This window comes from Mastigoproctus giganteus, chromosome 11 (genome assembly GCF_048544385.1).
Source record: "Mastigoproctus giganteus isolate SK-2022 chromosome 11, ASM4854438v1, whole genome shotgun sequence".
Classification (NCBI taxonomy): domain Eukaryota; kingdom Metazoa; phylum Arthropoda; class Arachnida; order Uropygi; family Thelyphonidae; genus Mastigoproctus; species Mastigoproctus giganteus.
The window spans coordinates 103,471,850-103,490,850 of record NC_143585.1 but is presented as its reverse complement, the minus strand read 5'-3'; the positions used below and the strand labels follow the sequence as shown (position 1 = coordinate 103,490,850).

Here is a 19,001-nt window from a genome sequence, read left to right as displayed (position 1 = left end):
AATCTTGTTGCTAAGAAAGCTCCAGGTCCTGATGGTATTTCTCCACTTGTTCTCAAAACCTGTGCTCCTGAACTTGCTCCTCTCGTTACTGCCTTTTTTCACTTTCTTATTCCAAAGGTGTTTTTCCTTCTGCTTGGAAATTTGCTAATATCCAGCCAATTCCTAAAAAGGGTGACAAATCCCTTCCATCCAATTATTGTCCCATTGCAATTACATCTACTCTTTCTAAAGTAATGGAGAAATCAATTAACTGCCAACTTTTAACCTACCTAGAAACTTTCTTTCTGATCAACGATCGCCAGTATGAATTCCGTCACTGTTGATCCACTGGTGATATTCTGGCTTATGTTACTCATTTATGGACCAATTCAATGGAAAAGTTTGGTGAAACACAAGTAGTTGTTCTTGACATCTTAAGGCTTTAGATCCTGTTTGGCCTAAAGGTCTTCTTAACAACCTTCCATCTTATGGTTTGCCAACTGTTTTTTGCAATTGGTTATCCAGTTTTCTCTCTGATCGCTCACTGAGGGTGATGGTAGATGGCTCTCTGTCTTTTAATTTCTCCACTAATGCTGGTGTCTCTGGCGTACTATGACCATAGATGCCCATGAGGGTAAAAAATTCTCAAACAAATAAACAAACAAGCTGGTGCCCTCCAAGCTGGTGCCCACTCTTTCCCTCTTGTATATTAATGACCTTCTTCCATTGACTGGAAATCCTATCCATAGTTTTGCCGATGATAGCACGTTGCATTCCAATTTCCATTTTGAGAAACCTTGCCTTGCTCAATCAGCTTGAACTTCTCGAATATCCGCTACCAATTCCTTAAATGCCGATCTCCAGGTAATTCTCTAGTGGGGCAAAGACAACTTAGTTGATTTCAATCCTTCTAAAACTCAGTCTTATCTTATATCTCGCAAAAAGGATTCTTCTGCTCCTATGCGTTGGCGACTCCTTAGCCAGGTGGGCAGGAGCAGCAGTGCATAGCACATGCTTCTTGATTAGACCGGGGATTTCGGGGTTCAAACCTCTGACCACCAAATACGGATGATGTAGAAAGGTCAGGGAATGACTACTGCATATCCCGGAGCAATATGGCCTTAGTTGCTAATGCTCCTAAAACCAAAAAACAACAACAACAACAGCTCCTATGCTTATCTTTGGTGACACTCCGATTTCTAGGCAAAATGATATATCTATTTTGGGGATTACCCTGACTTCTAATCTCTCTTTATTTGAAGAAGCAATATTTGTAACGAGCACAAGCTCGTTACAAATATTGCTTTTGCAACTAAAATACTTGGTTTCCTCTTTTGCTCTCGCCGTTACTTTTCTTCCAAACAGCTGTTCACTCTGTGCAAATCGCAAATCAGCCCTACCATAGAATATTGTTCCCACATCTGAGGCGCTGCTCCCAAAACCTCTCTCAGGCTTCTAGATTCCATTCAGAAGAGGGCAGTTAGGTTAATTAATGACTCCTCTCTAACAGAGTCTCTCCACTCGCTCTCCCATAGACGTATTGTTTCTGCTGCATGCCTATTTTACAGATACTTCCATGGGCACTGTTCTTCTGAATTGGCTTCTATAATTCCTGCTCTCTCTTTCAAAACCATCTAAACACGTGCCGCCACCAGCCAACATCCATTTACTGTCCAACTTCAAACTCACAGAACCAATTTTTAATCTTCCTCGTTTATTCATTCATCTGCCGGTTTCTGGAACAACCTTCCTTCATACGTATTTCCTGAAAATTACAGTCTACAGAAGTTCAAGTCCAGTGTCAACAAATATCTTCTTTCCTCTTCTGAACCTCCAACCCAAGCACGGTACTAAGTACTCTAGGTTCTAATACCTCTCGTGTTTGGGGTTTTCATAAAAAAAAAAACAGCACTGGTGATATGGGCACACACTATCACTGTGGAGATCAGAGGTGACCCACCTTTGTGACTGTAAGGTCAGTATTTTTAACTACTATTGCTATAGTAATTTTCTACTATTATTGTAGTAGAAAGGACACCTGAGTCGTATTCTATTATTTTATTGTCCCTTGGGTATCCTTGAACCCTACCCATATGTGTGTAGGATTTCTGGAGTACCAAGGTATCTATATTATTTTCTTCCAATTTAAGTTTGATCTGATATAACAGCTCTTGCTTTTTGAGCATTCAAGAGGACGAGATTTTAGGTTTTTTTTTTCTAGTCACAATTCTAGTCACATTTTAGGTTTTAAATCTGGCCTATAGTTGGTCCTAGATTGTATAAGTTTTTTACCATTTTTTTATAACAGGGGCATTTATCATTCCTGGTACTGTGTGCATAGTCAGTCAGCCATGCTGCTTTATATGTAGCACATTTTGGCTAGTCTTGTAATCGTGGCCAGTGACTGCGCAGGGGGAATTCTGACTGCAGTCCCGTCTCTGGCAGTGCGACCATATTTATGACAGTTAAAGCACTTCTGTACAGGAAAGAATTCCCTGAATTTATGGTTGGTCCAGTCAGCGTAGACTCTTTGCTGTTCTTGTAGGTTTTTCCAAATTTTGGGTGACACTTCCACAATGATATTGAATTGCCTATTTCTTTTGTTTTATATCCCTCTTTTTAGGAGAAATTCTTTGGTAAACTCGTCCAGTTCCATGATATTGATAAAGTTTTTGTTGTAGAAATCCAACATAAGATCTCTTTCCAGAATTGTCTCAGAGATGTCAAATATAATGATGTTGAGGTTCCTGCCCCTTGGCTTTTCTGTTTGCAATCCCAATTTTACTATCTCTGGGTTGGTTTCAATCTTTTTAACATCCTCTTTATTTGTTACTTCAGTTAAAACTCCACTATCTTTTATTTTTCTCATGTTGTTCACTTTTATTTCTTTCAAATGAGGTTTTAATTTTGTCATATCAGTGTCCCCGACTGCCTCACTGGTTTTGTATGTAGAGTCAGGCTTAGCCTTTATAATTATTATGTTTGTTTCTTCTGCTTTTTTGTATCTCCTTAGTCTTATTGATGGTTTGTTTAGTTTGTGATGAATCTGCTTTGGTGGCCCTTGCTACTTGGGCGTAAGTCAAGGTATTTATTTCTTTATAATTATTCTTCTCTTCAGTCATTGGTTCTACTTTTGATTTCAATACCTTGTTTTCAACCACTATGTTCCAAAACAAACCAGCAGTTCACTATCTGCAATCTTGTTGCAGATGTAATCCTATTTGTCTGTTTATAAAGAAACTCTTCTAGGAACAGTTTAATTTCTTTAATTTGTCTTATGGAATCCTCTATTTGATTTATAAGCTGAAATTTCCTGTCCTCCTCTGTTTTTTGTTACCTGTGGCTCCAAACTATCATTCTCCTCTTGATCTGTATTTTCTATCTGATTTTTCCTTTTCTAGCCCTTTTTACACTAAGGTGGCAAGATTCTACGTCTCCGTTTGTAATTTCTTCATTGTTTAGAACCTCTATTCCAGGGGCTCACATCTGGTGAGTATGGGCATGGCACACCCAGGGTCCTGAGCTGGATATCATCATTCTTCTCTTTCTTGCTGATTCCCTTTTGTCTCTCTCTCTCTCTCTCTCTCTCTCTCTCTCTCTCTCACACACACACACACACACTGGATGGCTCAGGATTTTTTTTTTTTTTTTGGCTGGTGCAGCATGAGCCTTTGGCTTCCTTGCGCCATATAGCTAATAATAATAATAACTCTTAGTAACTTTAGCATAGCTTATAAAATTTCTGTCATACAGTTGAAAAGAATGAACTAAATTTGATGAAATGAAATAGTCATTTATTTATTATCGGCCATTTTCAATTGTTTGAATACGAGAACACTTAGATAAACAGAACAGGGGTGTCTATTCCTAGTCAGAATCATGAAAATAAGGTGTGACATCTAAAAGTTTATATTTTGATTAATTGACTATCAGAGTAATATATCTTATTTAATTACAATTTTTAAATAATTTTCATAATTTCATGTGAAACTTAATTCTCCTTTTTTATATTAAATTGATTAATTCTGTTACAGTAGACTTTCGAAATAACAGCACCTTCTGGGATTCAAGGTGCCATTATTTAGATTTTTCCATTAGTAGAAAGTTTTATTTTTAATATATTTAATGCAGAAATAGTGAGATTAAGAATTCAATTTTATTAACTGCACATAAAAAAGTATAAACACGTTGATGATCCAGTGTTATATTCTGCCATTAATACACTTCTGCTTATGCCCTGTTCTATTTTCTTTATTATATCAAGTTTAGTCTGCGTGGGTAGCAAAGTGGTATCATTACCGTCCTCCCCACACTGGGTGGAAAAGGCACTGGGTTCGAATCCTGTCGATGATGGGTGGAACGTTTATAGAGTTAGTGGGTCTCGGGCATAGATAAAGGTTTTTCACCCAGAAACTGGGGGTTTTCATCTGGCAAAACAGGCAAATTCACAGACCCAATACACATGGGTATATGAATTAACATTCTGGATGACCCTAATGTAATAGTTTTGGATTATATCAAGTTTGTCACTAAGCTGTAATGTTCTTCTTTTCTTCTCCATATGAGGTTTATTAACTTTAGGAGCCATAGTGAGAGGGATTTTTTAATTTCAAATAAATGTAAAACAGTGGTATAATCTGCAATATCAGTACAGAATTCACTTTGAAAATGGCGAACATAAACAAATACAGTAATCACGTGACTTGCTTTCGTTTTTTTTTTTATTTTTTCAGTACTGCAAGACATCTGCACTGTATGTATACATCCAATCTCAATGTGCCATTATTTCAAATGTGCTGTTATTTTGGGTGCTGTTATTTCGACAGTCTACTGTATTTATTAATTGAATTAGTAAATAACAGTTATTTTCTATATATTTTCATTAAATCAGGGAGAAAAATATCCATGCCGATATTATATTTATTCATGGGCTACTTGGAGGTGCATTAAAAACATGGCGTCAAAATGATAAAAGAAGGAATGAAACTCAAATAAAATTAAATAAAGAACATTTTATTCCTAAAAAGCAGTCTTCACATAATGAACCCGAATGCAAACAAACTGAAAATCCACTTCAATCAGGATCAAAATATATGGATGAAACTTGTTCTACAGGAGATTATACACAATGCTGGCCTAAGGTTTGTCTTATTTTTTTATTATTTTTTAAATTCTTATTAAGGCATATTTTAACTTAAACAACCTTAATTTAAAATATCTTTATTTTAAAAAATTAATTATAAAATATTGTGTTAATTTAAAAATATTATGTTGTGTAGAAGAAGGAGCAAAGGCAATTAACAACCATTTTACATAAGGGAGAGGAAATGAAACAAAAATGTTTTGAAATACAGAAGAAAAAAAGACTGTAATTTTTTTTTTTAAGTTCTATTTGTAAAATGTCCTTTTCCCACCACTTTATTGAATGCTGATTTCATAGAAAAAATTTCCAAATAATTCCATAGAATTATTTGGCACTAGGAAGGTGACATGTGATAACAGAAACAGCAGACCTAATCTGTCATACACTGTATTGAATTAGGCAGTTTTTCAAAGAAAGTGCATAAACACACTGGAAAGTCTTGAAATGTGCGCTGTTGCACCATCTTGCTGAAACCTGTAATAATGCTCGTATGGCTGTAATAGTAAAATAAACTGTTCAGTATGCCATTCGGTATTCATTGTTTCCATAAAAAATTGTGGATCATATATTCTATGCTGTGAAGTATACATCATACACCAGTCTTCAGCAAGTGTATAGGTTTCTCTTTAAATTAGTTCGGATTCTCTCTGGTCAGAATTTTAGCACTCTGAATGTTTTCATAGCTAAGTAAATAAAATCAGGCTTCTTTCAAAAATTAAGTGTGATTTAATATCCCATATTTAGAGTGAACAAAATGTTGAGACCATTTATAAAAAGTTCAATCCTGTAGCTTTATTTAGTTCCTTCAGTTTGCACACAAAGCTTACTCTATATATTCTTTATTGTACTTTATTTATACAAGAAAATGTATAACCAGAGTTATATATATTTTACCACTCACCACCACAACATTTGAGACTTTTTAACCTTTATATGCACAGAAGTAAGATATGAGAGAAAAATACAAGTCTCTGCATTAGCTTAGTGGTGCACAGTCCCTGGTCCACAGACCATTCTGTCCATTTAAGTACTGCCTGCTCTATGACTTAAAAAAAAAGAAAAATTTAAAGAGTCTTCAATTGAACACAACTGGTGTAAATTTCATGATTATAATTTCTTTTAAGCAGTAATGCACATGGTGTTTTATTCAGCCACAAGGTGATGTTATATTTCCTTGAACATTTTTAAAACATTTTAAGTCTTAAATTTTTCTTGAAAATTTGTGTTATTTAAAATTTTTTATTTTGTGTTATATTTGTTTAAAATTAATAGTACACTTATTACTTGTTTGTCTGATAAATTTGTTATCAACTTGATTTTCAAAATTGCTTATAAAATGAAAGTTGTGTCTGCTGCCATTGTACTATATCAGTATAACAACAATGTAACTGCCATTATTATAGTATTAGTAATAGTAGTGGCAAATAATGGAAGAAAGCAAACTTAGAGTATCAGACAAAAAAATAATAAATAAATAAATTACCCACCTTACATTTCCACCCCTTTCAAGAATTTGTCTAGTTCTTCTTTGAATTTATTCAAACAACCCACTTTCACACAAAGGATGGAAGTATTAGTATTACTAACGGCCATATTGTGCAAGGAAACCTAAAGCTTATGCTGCTCCAGCCAAAAAAAAGAAAAAAAAGAGTAAAATAATAATAATAAAAAAATTAAATATAATTAATAAAAGAAAAGGAAATAGACAACCTATGCATTTCTTTCCTTTGGTAGGTACCTATCTAGCTGATCTTTGAATTTCTCCAAAACTGTCACTCTCTACCATATGTAGGTAACTTATTTGCTGGCTAAAATAAAACTTCCTGCAATCCAGTCTAAACATCTTCCCTGTAACTTGAATTTATGGCCCCTGGTTCTAGAATCATTTATAATCTTGAAAATTTCATCCTCATTCATTTTACTTTTGCCTCTCAGAGCCTTAAACACCTCAACCAAGTCTCCTTTGAGGTGCCTAGTTTCCAAGCTGAGCAACTCACATATTCAAAGTCTTTCCTCATATGGACGCCCTTTTGCCAATCTCACCAGGTGAGTTACCTGTCTTTGGACCTTTTCAAGAAGCTCAATGTCTTTTTTTTTTTTAGGTACAGTCTCCATACTTGAACACAGTATTCCAAGTGTGGCCTAACAATAGCCTTATGTAATGAAATTATGATGTCCTTGTCTCTACTAGCAAATGTTTGATAAATCATCGATAGGACACCATGGGCCTTCCTTGCAACCTATCTACAATACTCAGAGAACTTAGTGTCTGACCGTATCATAACTCCCAAGTCCCTTTATTCCACTACTGACTTTATTCCACTAGTTCAGCTTCACGAAGTGTAATAAGTTATTTTGGGGTTACTGCTCCCCAGGTGTAAGAACTTACACTTTGTTGAATTAAAACAAATCTGCCACTTTTCTGACCATCCCTGAAGTCTGTCTAGGTCACTCTGAAGAAGCTCTGCTTGGTAGTGATCATTAACTACTCTACCAATCTTAACATCATCTCCAAATTTAGACCTCATGCCTCTATCCCTTCATCAATATCAATTAAGAAAATCAAAAACAACAGTGGTCCCAATACTGATCCCGTGGAACCCTACTTCTTACATCCAATCTGAGGAATAACCATTTATCACAACCCTCTGCCTCCTGCCCTGAAGCCATCCTGCTATCCATCTAAGGATTTTCTCCTTGATTTCAACCTGTTCCAGCTTATAAAGTAACCACACAAAAGTGAGTCAATTCTTTGCAGAAATCGAAATAAACAATGTCGAAATTATTCCCTAAATCCAGCTCATGAGTGACCCAGTCAAAATAACCAACCAGATTTGTTAAAAATCATTTTCCCTTTACAAAACTATGCTGCATATCCTTCAGAATTCCATTTATATATAAATGATCCTGAATTCCACTCTTGATCATTGCCTCCATTATTTTGCCTCCTACTACTTGAATTTGAAAGTGTCTGCAATTCTGCCCAGACACGATAGGAGGGAGTATATGATGAGAGCCTTGTCGATCAATTCGACCCTGGAAAGATTGTGCAAGGCTCAAGGGGTAGAATTTTTTTCAGCCTGGACTGTACTTGTTAACAGGAGAGATTGCTTCTACAGGGATGGGATACACTTAAATAGAAAGGGTGCAAGAATATTTGCTGATGCTATCGAGGCAGTGTTAGGTGGGTCGGAAAACTGCTAGCTTGGGGGGAAGAGACAAAGACTAATAGATTAACAGTAGCCACTGGCAGAGGTGAAAGAGATTCTTGCACTGCTTCTATTGGAATGAGCAGAAGCCTGAAAAACAAGATGCACGATATTTCAGAGACTGCTGGAAGTCATTGCGGTACAAGAAAACACATGGGTTGTGTTAGGGTAGCTAAGAATAGAAACAGGTGCATGTATACTTGCGTGTACACAATTGCTAGGAGTTTAGTAAATAAATTTGATGAATTTGAGGTATTGCTCAAAACATCAAAGGCAGATATTGTTGGGATATCAGAGACGTGGTGTCACACAGATATAAGGAATGCAGAACTGGAATTTGGGGAGTACAAAGTCTACAGAAATGATAGACAGGATAGGAAGGGAGGAGGGGTTATGCTATTAGTTAAGAAACACATAAAATCCAAGGAAGTGAAGCCAGTCGATATCGATGGACAGGGCAGTGTCGAGTCAGTTTGGTGTGACATAAGCATAGGAAAATCAAAATTGAGAGTAGGAGTGTGCTTTAGGCCTAATGACTCTGATGAGTATAATAAGATACTGTACAGGGAAATAGAATGGGCCAGTAAATCAGAGAGTCTTATAATGGGGTATTTTAATTTCCCAGATATTGACTGGAATTTGTGGGTTGGTCACTCACACACTAGCAAGGCTTTTGTGGATTTATTGGATGATTGTTTTCTACACCAGCATGTTCGGGAGGCAACTAGAGAGAGTAATACTCTTGATCTGATTATCAGTAGTGATTCTTCATGCATTAAGAATCTGCAGATAAAGGAATCACTAGGTGGCAGTGATCACAGTGTGCTGATGTTGGATTTACTCAAGGAGGTAACTACCATCAGAGGTGAAGGGAAGGGTTTTTGCTTTCGTAAAGGCGACTATGATGGTCTGAGACAATATTTAAATTCTATACAGTGGGAAAAACTGATGATGTTACCAACAGCAAATTCAAAATGGGAAGCATTCAAGGAACTAATCTTGGAAGCTACCAGGCTTTACATACCAACCAAGAAATATTGTTCAAGGTTCAGGCCTAAATGGTTGTCAGGTGAACTAATGAGGCATATGGCAGAGAAGAAAAATGCCTGGGATACATACAAATTAATGGGTGACATGGAAGCCTATGATAGATATAAGTTGGTCTGTAACCAAGTCACAAAGGAGATTAGGCAGGCAAAGACAGATTATGAGAAATCCTTGGCAAAGGATACAAAGAAAAACAGAAAAAGAGTTCTTTACCTATTTAAACTCAAGATGGAAAGGGATAAATCAGATTGGTCCACCGGATGTTGATGGTTCAACAGTTGAGAATCCTGCTCAGGTGGCTAACAAACTAAATGAGTATTCTGCATCTACATTCACACATGAGGAGTTATTCAGGAAGGGGAATGTCGTAGGTGAAGTAAACATTGGCAGTGAGCTAGATGATTTTGTAATAACTGAGAGGAAAGTGGAGGAGAAATTGTTGAAGATAAACATAAAAAAGGCACCCGGGGTGGATGGGATCTATCCAGTTATATTAAAGGAGGCAGCAAAAGAAGTAAGGAAACCCCTAGCCATAATTATGAGAGCTTCTTTGGACTCAGGGGAGGTACCCATAGACTGGAGATGTGCAAATGTAACCCCAATTCACAAAGGAGGATCAAAGGCTGACACAAGTAATTATAGACCTGTTAGTTTAACTTCGGTTCCAGGAAAATTAATGGAGGCACTGGTTAAAGAAGCACTGCAGGATCATCTAGACAAGAATTCAGTTATAGCTCAGACACAGCATGGTTTTGTTAAGGGCAGGTCTTGTCTGACCAGTTTGATTGTATACTATGATGTAGTCACAAAAGAACTGGATGCAGGGAATAACTTTGATATTATATATTTGGATCTTAGAAAGGCTTTTGATACTGTTGCGCATGGCAGTCTGCTGCAAAATTGGAGCAGTGTAGCATTGGAGGCAAATTGCTGCTATGGATAAAGGGATGGTTGAGTGGCAGAAGACAGAGAGTGGTAATCAATGGACACTGCTCAACGTGGACTAATGTTATTAGTGGAGTTCCTCAGGGTTCAGTGTTGGGTCCATTGTTGTTTTCTGTATTTATAAATGATATTGATGATGGTATATCAAGCTTAATGTCCAAGTTTGCAGACGATACAGAGGTTGGCAGGGTTGTTAAGGACATTACTGATGCTATGCTGCTGCAACAGGATCTGGAAAGGTTGAGCAGATGGGCTGAGAGGTGGCAAGTGAAGTTTAACATCGACAAATGTAAAGTACTACATATGGGAAACAGTAACCGCAGATCAACGTATCAACTCTGTGGTACTACGCTGACAGTGGTAGAGAATGAAAAGGACCTGGGGGTAATTGTGCAGGCAGATATGAAGTTCTCTGAGCAGTGCAGACGAACTGCAAGAGTAGCTCATGTTGTCTTGTCAATGATATACAGGAATTTTTCTAGCAGGAATAGGGATGTGATTATTCTCTTGTATAAGGCATTGGTCAGGCCACACCTTGAGTACTGTATACAGGTCTGGAGGCCTCATTTCAAGAAGGATGTAGAGCTGCTGGAACGAGTACAGAGAAGGGCAACAAGATTAGTGAATGGAACAAAGGGTTGCTCTTATGAAGAAAGGCTTAAGTTTTGCAAATTACAGAGTCTGGAGACTAGGCATCGGCGAGGTGATCTGATAGAGGTGTATAAGACTTTGATTGGCTTGAGCATGCTCAATGCCGATGGGATTCTTCCTCTTGCCCAGAATAATCACCTGAGAGGGTATAAATTCAAATTGAGGAAGGACGGATGTCGGATAGATGTGCGGAAATTTGCCTTTAGCCAGCGGGCAGTTGGTTTGTGGAATAGACTTCCATCACTTGTTGTTGAAGTTGATAGCCTAAACAAATTTATGGCTCATCTGGACAGGTATTTCGTACGAACGGAGGGGTGAAATGGGAGTAGTGGTTGTGTTTTTTTTTTTTTTTTGGCTGATGCTGAATAAGCTTGCTTTCTTGCATCATATGCCTCTACTAATGCTAATGTTAGACTGACCAGTCAGTAATTTCCCACTACACTCTTATATAGGTGGATAGGACCAGGGTATGTCTGCCAGGCAAAAGTTAATGATGTAGGACAGCTGTCATATTTTAAGGGCACAGAAGGTATTATTGGTGCACACGTTAGTAATAATGCTATTTAGAATAGATCCGAAGAATCTTTTACTCAATAAAAGGTACAGAGTAATGCTGAGAAAAAGTTGAGTTAGGAATAAATTTGGAAGTACAGATGAGAGAATTGTCAGTAAATATAATGTGTCTTGGGACAACTTTAAAACCTGTGTTATAAGCAAAGCACATAATTGCCAAAACATTTTTACAATTTTTTTCCAGTTTTTTTAACATGAATGCACTTTATTTAGTAAATAAATATTTTATTTATTAATTTTTTATGAGTATAAAGAATAAAAGGCATAAAGTATTAAAGGTTATATCATTCCACTTACATTCTACTGATACACAATGCTGTTATGAACTTACATTTTACACATCCTTTCTGAAATAGTCATATAATCTATTTTGCTGGAACTGATGACAGCATTTTTTTTCAGTACATAATTCTTATTAGTGGCCAGATGCTATAAATAAAAATATTCACTATCACATTGAAATTCTAACCATGCCATCACCTCTTTAATGTTTAAGCACTTTGTTAATTTCTGGTGCTTTTTCCTTACACGAGTCATCCACATTGTCTTCTGAGTCACTCCCTCTATCACTGGCCTTCTGTTTGTTGGTTGTCTTCCCACTGTTCACAGAGGCAGCGGAGATGGGGGAAACCCCTGGTGCCGTTTGACCCCAAACACACTTTACACTGTTCACAGAGGCTGCGATTTCTTCCTCACTTAGATAATGCACCACTGGAACTTCCGCATACACCTCAATCCAAGCAGCCAGCTCATTTGCTCCAAGACTGCCACCAAGTACATTACAAGCAGCCTTTGCTTCTTGTTCTGAAAATGCTGCTAATTCAAGGTTATCATTAGTGAACTCATCTTTTCCAATACATTTTTTAGAGCAGTTTTCAGTTGCTGTTTAGCATACTTTCTCCCAAGCTAATCTGATATTGTATGCAATGTCTTTCGGTGTTTGTTTTCAGAAATTCTAGAACTTGACTCTCTGAGTTCACAACACCAGCAAGTAGCTTACCATGATAGTAGACTTTGAAGGCTCAAATAATGCCCTGATCCATTGGCCAAATTAGTGCAGTTGTGTTCCTTGGTAGAAACCTGACTCTAAACTTGCGATCTTTTGATTTCAGGACATCAGCCAAAGGATGAGCTGGGCAGTGATCCAACAGTAACAGAGCCTTTTCTTCAGTTTTTTTTTGGAAAGCAAGTGACATTTCACCAATGATACACACTCAGTCTCAAACCACAAAGTAAAATATCACTTGTTATCCAAGTGTTGGAGCTATTTTTATAAATCACATGTAGAGATTTCATGTTGATGTGCTTAAAACACCAGTGACTTTGACTTTTACCTATGCACAATGGCTTTAACTTCTGATTTCTAGTGTTGTTTGCATACAGTGACACAGTAATTCTCTCTGTTAGTTTTCATACTTACTTTGTTGGGTGCCTTTTTAATATCTAATGACTTGTCTGGGAGAAGTTTATAGTACAAAACTGTTTCATCACAGTTGTACAACTGTTCTCCTTAGAATTCACTACATTGAATCACATTATACAGACATTCAGGAGATGCTTCTGGTGCTGTTATGTCACCAAATGCGGATTCACCTACATGACTAACCTGGGATATCCTGTGAAAAACTTTCCATCTCCAGAGTCACCCTTCAGAAGCTTTAAATATATCATCATCTCCACCAAGTAGCTAATGAAATTTAAGTGTCCTGTACTTTTAAAGTTACCCCATTTGTTGCTACTCCAGTATACCTCTGTAGAAATCACTTGTATAAGCATTGGTCCACATAACTGTTTTCACAAAGTCTAGTTTTCTTTCTTTGAAAGTACCTACTTCATTTTCTATGGAGTCGAATAAATGCAATTTTTCTTCCTCTTTCATCCAACCATGGATCGTTCCTTCTGAAATTCCACACTCATGAAATATATTGCATTTTGTTTCGCCACTCTTAGTTCTTTCAATAATCTTCGACTTTTCTTCAGCTGTATAATTTTTACCTTTGGTGGCCATTACTTCAATCCTATGTTTTCACTAATTTTGCTGTATATTTATTTGTGATGCAGAAATAAATTCATGGCAAATACCCTAGAATACAAATGAATTTACAATGTTTTGAGGCACCTCTGTAGCCAGGTGGGAAGGAGCAGCAGTGTGTAGCACACGCTTCTTGATTAGACCAGGGTTCGAGCCCATCACCACCAAATACGGAGGATGCAGAAAGGTCAGGGATTGACCACCGCATATTCCCGGAGCAGTATGGCCTTAGTTGCTAATGCTCATAAAAAAACCAAAATAACAAACAATGTTTTGAGAAAACTAAATCAAAACCACACTGTCTGACATATCATAGTGCAGAAGTGAAGTCACATGATTTCTCCATAAATCACATCAATTCATTTATATTTTTGTCTGGTTTGGTTCTTAGCAATGTTTGCTATCCTAAAAGTAACTTCTAATCAAAGAATGGACATCATTTGTTGTTGCTTACACAAATTTACTTTGTAACTAATGTATCACTTGACAACTAGTAGCTGTATTCCTTTCCAGAGGTAGCTCTTTGCAATTATCATTCCACTGATATGCTCTTTTATTTCATGTCTAGCTGAGGGGAAAACCTGGGTGTCTATAGTTATTAGTCTCTGATGAGTCCTATTGTTTACACAAATTACTCTGCAATGAATATTGAATATATTGAAGTGAATATACAGCCAATTTTTAGCTAATTATCCCTCTTTGAAATACCATTGGAGGATGTGCAGTAGGTAAAGAGTATATACAGTATTTGATTCCAATATGAAATTTCTAGTTTTTTTGACACTTTTTTTTTTTTTTTTTTTTAATAATTAGTTTTGTGAATATGACATACCCATAGCACATCCGAAAAATTTGGCCAGAAGAGGCGCATTATATCGAAATTGCACTTTATTCTGCCCAGACACAATAGGAGGGAGTACATGATTAGAGCATTTATCAGTCAATTTGGCACTGGAGCAACTTTGCAAGGCTTGAGAAAAAAAATTTTCTCTGCATGGTCTGTGCTTGTTAACAGAGAGACTGCTTTTAGAGAACTGGGATAAATGGGAGGGTTGCAAATAATATTTACTGTTGCTATTGAGGCATTTTTTGTGGGTCAAAACTTCTAGCCTTGGGGGGGAGGTATACACAAACCGATAGATTAACAGCAGCCACAGGGAAAAGTAAAAGTAATTCTTACTGCTATTTTGTGGTAAAATTAATACTATATATATACTTATATTTAAGTATGTAAGAATTGATAAGTCTGATAAAGTTTGCACAGATGGAAGTGAAAAATACACAAAGCCAAGTACTAGAAGGGTCAGGATGTCAGAAAAAGGAAGTATTGTAGGTTTCTAAAAGGAGAAAGAATGTGAATATCTTATAAGTTATGATGAATTAAGAGAATTATAGGCTGAAATGCAAAGCCAATTAGAGGTGAAGAAACTGCAAAGTAAAATGATTAATACCAAATGATTAAACAAATAAAGTAAAATATAAAATATATCCCTGTATTCGACTTAACTTGCCCATCCATATCTGATGACTGCTATCCCACCTTTTATTTTATTTGTTTAATCATTTGGTATTAATTATTTTACTTTGCAGTTCTCTCACCTCTAATTGGCTTTGCAATGCAGCTTATAGGATATTTACATTCTTTCTGCTTTTACAAACCTACAATACTTCCATTTTCTGCTATCCTCACCCTCTAGTACTTGGCACTTTGTGTATTTTTCACTTCGATCTGTGCAAACTTTATCAGACTTATCAATTCTTATATACTTATATAAACTTTTGCATCCTTTACTGCTGCTTTGCACATTTTGGTGCATCTGTCATACCTTGCCTATTTACATTTTTATTTTATCCATCAATTGAAACTACATGTTTAATACTCATGATTTTATATTACATTTAATATATATATATATATATATATACATATATATAATAAATTTATACTGTATATATTAATATATATAGTATTGTACTATGTGAATAGAAACTATGTAACATCCTTACCCAATATGTAGTTTTTGAGAAGTGGAATTAAAGTTAATAAAATTTTATATAATTTTGATATAATACGAAAATATAGTGACACCAAGAGCTAGTTTTGACATAGGTAAATTTTTATTTTCCCCATGAAAATTATAACACATTCCAGTATTATTATGCTGTTGGTTTTGTCTATAGGACTGGCTGGCTAATGACTGTCCTCATCTTAGAATTCTAGCTTTTGACTATGATACTCATTTGAGTGACTGGAGGGCCAAATGCCCAGTAGGTAATGAAAAGTAAGTATTCTTTCTTAAATTCATGAAATTTTTCTCTGGAAAGTCTCAAGAATAGCTGAAATGTGGCTATCCAAAAACCAGAATTGTTCAAAATCTGGACATTTTTAAGATTCGATATATATATATATATATATATATATATATATATATATAATCAAATTAATCCAAAAATTAAATAGAAAAATAAAAATCACTGAAATATATATTAAAAAAAATAATAGAAAAGCTAACATCAGTGGCAGCAGAAAAGCACAATCCACTACATGTTGCATATAATAAGCTAAATAAAAACAGAATATTGCCAGTAGCATAGCAAACCAGTAGAGTGAAATTGAACTGAACCAAATAAAATAACAATAACAGAAAAATATAGGGGGGAGGGTAAAGAAGAAAAGGGTAGCATTCCTAAAATTTTAGGAACGTTGCTTCAACGTTCAAATAACAATAATATATGTTATTTGAGAGGTTTCTGCATAATTGCTTTCAAAATTTCCATGCAACTACTCACCCATCTTGTGCCTGACTGCATAGATAGAGCTGGTAAGTATATATATATATATATTTTTTTTTTAATATTTTGTATACACATTGAGTATTATAGTTATAAGTCACTGTCTGGCTGTTTAGCTAATGGGAGGCAAAATTAGGAAAGTACTTAGGATAGAAATAGACACTCCTGCCCTCATATTACATTAATAGCCCACAGTGTGGAAAATTTTAGTTGTAGGAAAGTAAACAGTATATGATTGAAGAATTAGTAAATTAATAAGAGGAGTTTACCTCAATATAGTACGTGGAACACTTCCGTATGATACCCTCCAGAAATTAAAACGAAAAAATCGACAACTTACCGGTACATTAAAGTAAAATATAAATAATTAAAGTAAATTATAAATAATTAAATAATCAATTTAACACAATTCAAAATCAATTCAAAACAATTAAAATTCAAATTAACGCAATTAAAAGAATCTAACGAAAATATTCAAAACGATTTTCCTTCCTGAAGCTGACAATGCTTTTCGACCGACTGTCGTGATCACAGGAATGAAAATTATCGAATCAGGCTAAACCTGCAACTTAAATAGTGATTATGTGTCTTCGCGCATGCACGTAAAGGTCCACGCATCGGAGATCAAATATGGCCGCCGAACATTAACAGAATTCTCGTGTAATTTAATTTCAACGGTTTCTGCAATTAATAGTCGCGTATAATTACGTTGAACGTTAAGTATTTTGGCCTCGTTAAATAAAAAAGTATGTTTTTCGTTAATGGCATGAAAGGCTAATTCTGACGCTGCTGAACGAGAAGCACGAACAGAGGCTTCATGTTGATTTACACGGATATTAAGAGAAAACCGCGTGGAACCCTGATAAGACGAGTCGCAATCACCGCAAGAAATGTTGTATACTAGATCATTAATTTGTGTTGCGAACGCCGAAAGAACCGAGCGATTGTTCAGTATAGTGTGTAACTTCCGTATAGGCCTAGCTATAATTTTAAATTCGGTATCTTTAAAGAATCTGTTAAGCTGTTTGTGCCACTGTTCAACATATGGGACAGAAATAAAGTATTTTTTGATATTACTATTGTTGATTGGTGCAGTATTTTGTATCCTATCCTTAGCTTGTACCCTAATTCGATTTATTGTGTTAATGGGATAACCCCTGTTCAAGAATCTGCTAGTTAATATTTGTATTTCTGAGTCTAAAGCAGAATCCGTCGTTGCATATTTATAGGCATTTAGAAATTGATTAAAGATAATCGATCTTTTGTAGGTGAACGGGTGGTAACACCTACAAAAACCCACAAACACCCACAAACCGGTGTTTGTGGGTTTTCGATAGATGCTAAATTGTATTTTGTTCGAGTCCCGGGTAAGCGTGAAATTTAGAAAGTTTAATGACTTAGTATCCGTATCTTCCCTTTCCAATGTAAATTTGAGTCTAGAATGAATATTGTTAAACGAATGTAAAATATCTTGGATAGTACTACTATCGGTAATAACTAGAACATCGTCTAAATACCTCCCATAGTATGTGATACGGGGACGAAAAGGTGTCAAATGTATCTGCTCAATCGTTGAGAGATAGATCTCTGACATTAAGCCACTCAGGCTCAAACCCATTGGTAATCCAAAAATTTGTTTGTACACCTTGTCTCGAAAGGTGATGTAGTTAGCCTCAACTAATAGTTTAATTAAGTGAAAAATCTCCTTTATAGGCAGCTTCGTATAATTAATCGGTGTCGAGTTTTTATTTAACATATCCCAAATAATATCTAATGTGTATTCAACGTTTACATTCGTATATAATGATGTAACATCTAATGAGAATAAATTGTCATTGTCGCCGAGTCTACAGTCTTTAAGATTATTAAATAATGTATCGTAATTCTTAATCCCAAATTGTATAACCTGTCTAAAAGGTTTTATAATGTTATATACATGTGTGGCTAAGGCTGAAAATGCCGAGTTCCTGTAGGAAACAATAGGTCGAATCGGAAATCCAGGCTTGTGTAATTTTACCTGACCAAAAAGTGCAGGAATATTGTATGTTCTGGACTTCAATTCCTTCAACTGAACCATAGTAATGTAGTCGTTTTTACGATATGTGGTTAACGTTTTATTGTATTGATTTACCAAATTGGTAAACAGTGTCGGGTCCACTTCGCAATAAGTGGAGCTATCAGATACAACTGAATCTAACTTATTAATATAATCATGTTTATCTAGTATTACCACTGTATCTCCTTTATCTGCCCTCTGTTGAAGACCTCCATAGTTATTACCGATAGTAGTACTATCCAAGATATTTTACATTCGTTTAACAATATTCATTCTAGACTCAAATTTACATTGGAAAGGGAAGATACGGATACTAAGTCATTAAACTTTCTAAATTTCACGCTTACCCGGGACTCGAACAAAATACAATTTAGCATCTATCGAAAACCCACAAACACCGGTTTGTGGGTGTTTGTGGGTTTTTGTAGGTGTTACCACCCGTTCACCTACAAAAGATCGATTATCTTTAATCAATTTCTAAATGCCTATAAATATGCAACGACGGATTCTGCTTTAGACTCAGAAATACAAATATTAACTAGCAGATTCTTGAACAGGGGTTATCCCATTAAC

General features: G+C 35.8%; 1 protein-coding gene across 1 annotated transcript in view; it reads left to right on the top strand.

Annotated features, from left to right (window-relative positions):
- The window catches only part of LOC150078317 (protein SERAC1-like), a 295,680-nt gene that overhangs the window by 170,120 nt on the left and 106,559 nt on the right, over window positions 1-19,001 (top strand). Inside the window, exons 8-9 of the mRNA XM_090384527.1 lie at window positions 4,871-5,120; window positions 15,761-15,861. Coding sequence (XP_090240653.1) covers window positions 4,871-5,120; window positions 15,761-15,861 — 351 coding nt within the window. The remainder of the gene's footprint in view (window positions 1-4,870; window positions 5,121-15,760; window positions 15,862-19,001) is intronic.